At 40.2% G+C, this 6,061-nt stretch overlaps 1 protein-coding gene across 1 annotated transcript in view; it reads right to left on the bottom strand.

The window, feature by feature from the left end:
- Positions 1 to 406: 406 nt before the first annotated feature.
- The window catches only part of grk5l (G protein-coupled receptor kinase 5 like), a 20,065-nt gene continuing 14,410 nt past the window's right edge, over positions 407 to 6,061 (bottom strand). The window contains exons 8-15 of the mRNA XM_010779991.1: positions 5,473 to 5,663; positions 5,316 to 5,353; positions 5,094 to 5,183; positions 4,792 to 5,000; positions 4,509 to 4,646; positions 3,869 to 4,006; positions 3,616 to 3,747; positions 407 to 2,984 (exon numbers count right to left, since the gene is read on the bottom strand). Of these exons, the coding sequence (XP_010778293.1) occupies positions 2,901 to 2,984; positions 3,616 to 3,747; positions 3,869 to 4,006; positions 4,509 to 4,646; positions 4,792 to 5,000; positions 5,094 to 5,183; positions 5,316 to 5,353; positions 5,473 to 5,663 (1,020 nt within the window). The 3' untranslated portion in view covers positions 407 to 2,900. The remainder of the gene's footprint in view (positions 2,985 to 3,615; positions 3,748 to 3,868; positions 4,007 to 4,508; positions 4,647 to 4,791; positions 5,001 to 5,093; positions 5,184 to 5,315; positions 5,354 to 5,472; positions 5,664 to 6,061) is intronic.

Raw genomic sequence — 6,061 nt, 5'->3', positions numbered from 1 at the left:
GAAGCCCTCAAACACTGTTGCTTGCAGATGTTGTGGTTTCGGACCCGCCGAAGGGTCCGTGGGGTCTAAGAGGTTAACTGTAATTTACAACAAGGGGTCTATATTTTGCACTCTCGAAACCTTATGATGTAACTGCCCAATAGCTGTCTTTAAATGTAACTGTGAGGATATGTTGTATCCCTAATGTCTCTTTTCATAATAGAAAATGGTCATGATATTTAGGTATTGAAAAACTGTAGAGTACTGTGCCTCTAGCAATGAGAGCTGCGCTGCCTGTTGTTCCACTGACATGAAGAACTATGAAGGAAAATAATATCTCCAATCATTTACACGCTTTTGACTATGACCAAATAAATGTTGTGTGGTCTCAAGGACAGAAGAAAACAAAAGACACGGACAAACTGTGGATACTCAAACTATAGCACAGAGTTTATTGGGACTATAGGACACAGTGGGTTTGGCTTTCACATGCACTCAGCACTTTGCTATCACATTAAGAATCGACACACCTCGTTCCCTCCACTTCTGAAAAGACTGTGTGAGTCTGTGTGTGTGTTTGTGTTGACACGTTCCCAGCGAAACAAACAGAGCATGACGGTCAGAGAATAAACAAAGTGCTGATGTCTGTGTGGGCATTGTCTGGGAGATCATGCTAACAAGGAGGCACTTCAGTCTGAATCAGATTTTTTTTTTTTTCATATCAAGTACGCAGAGAGAAACAGGCCTGGGTGAGATCTGTTAGGCCGATTAAAATGACTGCATGGACCAGCTTTCACTACTTCAAATACACAAGATACCATATTCTTAAAACAAGCACAAGAGTGAGGTCTTTCTCTCTTTTAAATGTCTGTGCTGCTGCGAAAAGGCCACTTCTTTGTGTGGTGTTTACAGGATCATATGGTGTCTTCTCCTCAGTTCTGACATAAATTACTTAGATTAACCCTTTAATGGTCCCACACAGAAACTAATTTAAAACAAAAAACGTAATCCAATTCAGTCAATCTGTCTTTCTTAAAGAGTGAGGGTACAAGTCAAAAACATTAAACTGATATATTTCAACACATTTTCAGTGAAATAACTGATTTCTTATAGTGACAAAAGTTTAAAATCAGAAAACCTTTACCAAAATCAATGCGTTTATTTGGGAGAAATAAATGGTTTTATAAAATAAAACCTTACCATTAAGGTTATGGAAATGTCCACTGATTCGTGGAGCATGATTTAAAATGTAATTACATACATCAATAGACATATTTGGTGGTGTTCATTTACATAATTCTTCTAACCATCTAAAAGTACATTAAAAAAAAATCTAAAAGTCAGTTCACTACAAAAAGTACATCTGCTGAGGGGGGTTGATCTAACGTACTTCTACCAAAAAGAGCTTGAATTGTTCTCTTTTAATCAGTTTGGAAGACCATTAAAGGGATAATTGATGACAATTAAAATTCAGATGAGACTAACCTTTCGCATAGCTGCACCCTGTGTGTATCAAGAGGAAGGCCCTTTAGATTTCTGAGGCATTTTGAACAGCATGTTAAGTGTAAAGGGGCAAAATATAAAAAACCTGTACATGTGACAACAAGGGCTATGCAGCAATATCCTATAAATGGAAAAGGCATAAGGGAGAGCAAGAACACTTCAGATTTGAATGTAGAAAACAAGCGGTGCGTGACAATATCAATACAACAATGTGCCTTAATGTTCAGAGGTAAAAACATTTGATGAAGAAACAGCATGACGTTTTAAATTGTGCAACTTGTAAGTCAGGCTGAGTGCATGTGTTCCTCTCCACTCCATTGGGACTGTGCAAGAAAAAAGAGCACAAAAAAAAAGAACAACAACAGAAGAAGATATTTCTGTTTCTGTACAGCATATTAATTCATTTCCACATAATGTCAAATATAAAGTGACACTGTAAACCCAGGGAGACGTCTGTGTTGTACGTTATACGATGGTAACATCAATGGAATGAGGTCTGCAGAAGCGAAAGGGATACAGCTGTCCATACTTACACTTTGTCCATGCAATGAAAACACAACACGATTCTCACAAGTCTGTCTGTGTACGTCTATCTGATTGTGTATGTATGAACTGGATGTATGTGTGCTTTAAGCAATATGATATGTCTGCAGGCTCATAAATAGAGAGGAAGTTTAGAAAAAACGGATCGCCTGTTATGATCCTCTTGTGGTTCTAAATGATGGCAGAAAAAACAAACAATAAATCAACATGACAACAGTATCACAAAACTTAACTGTAATCTTTGGCCTGAGTGTACGCAAGGCAATGTACATTATGTGTTGAGGTTTGTTGAGGTGATGTGTTCTGAATGTTTAGGAGTGATTTGAGGTATGGGAGGTGGAAATGCAGAGAGAGAGAAACGAGTTATAGAGTAAGAGAAGCATGTAGGTAGATGGAGAGATACAAGATACAGGCCAGAAAGTAAAATATTTGAAAAATTTGTGAAAATGAAATTCCTTTTCTTGAAAAACAAAAGAATTCACCAAGACCCCAGCGTCTATTCCCTGTGGTGGTCTTTATTTTACAGTGGATCCCCTGAATATAAGCATGTTTCTATCCTTTTCTGTTTCCTTAAGCGTCAGTGGCTCTGTTCTATTAGTCCAACAATCCTGAGGGTAAGTAAAGTTTGTCCAAATATTTTCAAACGTCTTCGCAACATAGACCATCCCACTACAAATGCCCTGGGTCTCAGGGCCTGGTCACAACTCCCCCCCACCCCATCCCACCCCCCACCCATGGGCTGACCATTTAGGCTTTTAGACAGGCTGTCTCCGGCTGCTGCTAAGGCCCGGGACTGTGGACCAATCAGCAGCGGGGAAGCCCCTCGGAGCTCCTTCCCTTTGTGTGTGTGTGGCTCCCACACTGTCGCTGTGCCACTAGGGGGCAGAGTTGGACATGGAGTCCACAGAGTTTACACTGGAAGACTGCACACGGCTGTGGGAAATAGGCACCTCTGGGTGCTGCAGAGAAAAAGAGAGATCGGTTTGAGAGTGAGTTTGGATTTAACTTCACCGGCTTCTTCAATACTTTTATACGTTCACATACTTTAACAACATTAAAACATATTTTTTACATAGGTGTACTTATTGTTTATATTTTGTTTCCTTTTGTCTTTCATCTGCACTACACCTTTGGTGTTGTAACGCCGTAAAGGTCCCAGCTGCGGGATGAATAAAGGATTTCTGAAGCTTTTATCAGCAGGCCTGTCATTAGTTATGGTAGGATATACGGACATTATTTTTATGGTATCATGTTATCATACAATAAACAGAGACAACTTCAATCATTATCACTGAACTTGGTATTCGCAGTTTGAGTATACATGCATGCTTGTTAGCACAAGAATGTCCCCGACATTTATGAAGTAATCTTTGTAGGTTGTGTAGTTTTATTTTATATTGTTTATATATTAGTTTCAAGCGCTTTTTTTTTTCTGCTTTACTATTATAACTATATAATACTTTGGTCTTAAAATGACAGTAATATAGTTTATCACAGATATTTCTGGGACATATTATGGTCCAACAGAAGAAGTTATTGTGACAGGCTTTTTATCAGTGTGTGTGTTTGTGTGTGTGTTTTATCACTTACATGCCTCCTGAAGATCCTGTCCAGCAGGCTGCGTCTGGGCGGCTCTGGCGGGTGACTCCAGTCCAGATCTGGAGGTCTCGTCCCTTGTGGCCCAAACACATTCAAATCTCTGAAACACTCAGTTTCTATCATCTAAATGACAGGAAGGAAAAAGGAGGGAAAGGAAGGAGGAAAAAAAAAATGGTGAACCTTGTTAAGTGAGGTTTTTTGGAACCAAGCATTTAAAGATGTCATATTAAGTGCACACACTTACCTCATTCTGCCATGGGATGGAAACACTGCCTGTAGTAAATTTGGAGTAGAAGTCATTGTCAGTTTGGTCCAAATTTACTCCCTTGACTGTGGAGAACTGCTCTATGTCCAAAACGTCCTTACAGTACACTGCCCGAGGCTGAGAGAGGCCAATGACCACGGGAAAAATGGGGATTAAGAGGAAAAAAAGGAGACAAGTTTATCCAAACAGATCATTTATAATCATCAAACTGTACTTGCTGTAGTGTCCATTTTAGACCATTAGAAGAAGAAGAAATACTACAGCCACGAAATTACCATTTGTCTATTAATTACCCACTCCATTTTGCCAAATTATAGGTGAAAACCTTTTTTTTTTCTCCGCATGCCTTCATGGTATTAACAGGCGTGCTGCTCATCAATGCGAGTAATGTTTAAGCTAAAGCATTTAATTAAGTAGTGAGCATACAACTGGACAACTGAGGTTATGAACGTTTCTAAACGCGTTATTTGATATAGGTTTATTGTTAAATGCGGACTCCATTAACTTACATAGTAATTGATATACAAATGATCAATTTATGGGTGGTGTTCCTTTATCCAAATAAAGAAAAAGTTGAGTATTAGAATATGTTTTGTGCAGTGTACTATCAATGGCTCACATCAGGCACAAAGGGTGGCTCCACTATTCCAGCCTCAAGCCTCTTGAAGTTGATTCTTCTGAAGAACGGGTGGAGCTTGACGTCCGCTGCTGCGTCCGCCAGGCACCCAAGCCTCTGCTTAGGGTCTTTGGTCAGCAGCTGGGTGAGGAGAAGCAGAGAAAGAGTCATTCAATTAGATCGACGATTGAAGATTTACTTTGTTGTCAATCATGCTATTCACAGGCCAAATGCACAGCGGAGTTAAGTTACGTTGAATCTGGTCTTAAAAAAAGTCCATGCTCACTATTCTACAGATGGCCTTGGTGTCCTCTGTAAATTTGTCGCTGTACTCCTCCTCTTCCTCCTGCACCCTCCTCTCCACCTCCTCTCGTTTTACTCGTTCTTTGCGGGCACGAAAAGGCGATCGCCCTGCAGTCATCTCGTAAATGAGACAGCCCAGCCCCCACCAATCAGGACTCATCGCGTACTTCTCATTGTTTACAACTTCCGGAGCTGGAGAGGAAGGGCGACAAGTTAATATGGATGAAAGTTGGTACATTTGTAGGAAATTTTACTCATTGAAATGTTGATAATAGTGTTTCTTACCCATGTAGCCTACAGTCCCCACCCTGCCTCTGATGAGTTCTCCTTCAGGCACTTTGATGGCCAGCCCCAGGTCAGAAATACGGATGTGTCCTGCAGCATAACAGAGGTGATTAGGATGCATTTTCACGAGTTCAGGGAGATATGAAGCCATAAACAAGTTTGAAAATTGAGTAGAACAAAGGCAGTGCAATGCCATCAACAGTCATCTAAGCCAACACTCACCATTGTCATCTAACAGGATATTCTCCGGTTTCAAATCCCTGCAAAAAGCACAGCATTTGTTAAGAACGTCAGTATAGCATTACAACACAATAAAAAGATCAAGAATGCGGACATCTTAAAAGGCCTTTGAGAGGGTTTATAGATTTAGTAGTGCTACCTGTATACAATGGATTCCTTGTGCAAATGATCCAGTCCACAGCAGATTTGAGCAGCGTAAAACTGGACCCTGTCTTTCTCAAAGCCCGGCGTGCCCATGTTGTAGGTGTGAAACTTCAGGTCCCCCCCGTTCATGATGGTCAGCACCAGACACAGAGCGTCTTTGGTCTCATATGCATACGCTAAGCTCACCTAGAAAAAGAAAGGAACATGTTAAAAGATTTTTTAAATGTTTAACGTTGTGCTCGTACATGCAGCTCACATGAGATCAGACTTAATCGTCTGTCACAAAGCAACAGGAAGTCTCTTCACAGGGCTCTACATCAGACAAACCACAAACACATTTCAGTCAGACAACTCACGTGTTTCTTAACGTTCATTATAAGCAGCATATACAGTGGGGCAAAAAAGTATTTAGTAAGCCACCAATTGTGCAAGTTCTCCCACTTAAAAACATGAGAGAGGCCTGTAATTTTTATCCTAGGTATACCTCAACTATGAGAGACAAAATGAGAAAAACAAAATCCAGAAAATCACATTGTCAGATTTTTAAAGACTTTATTTGCAAATTATGGTGGACCACTTGGGTT

Source organism: Notothenia coriiceps, unplaced genomic scaffold, assembly GCF_000735185.1.
Source record: "Notothenia coriiceps isolate Sejong01 unplaced genomic scaffold, NC01 NC01_scaffold00021012, whole genome shotgun sequence".
Lineage (NCBI taxonomy): Eukaryota > Metazoa > Chordata > Actinopteri > Perciformes > Nototheniidae > Notothenia > Notothenia coriiceps.
This window is presented reverse-complemented; position numbering and strand designations above follow the sequence as displayed.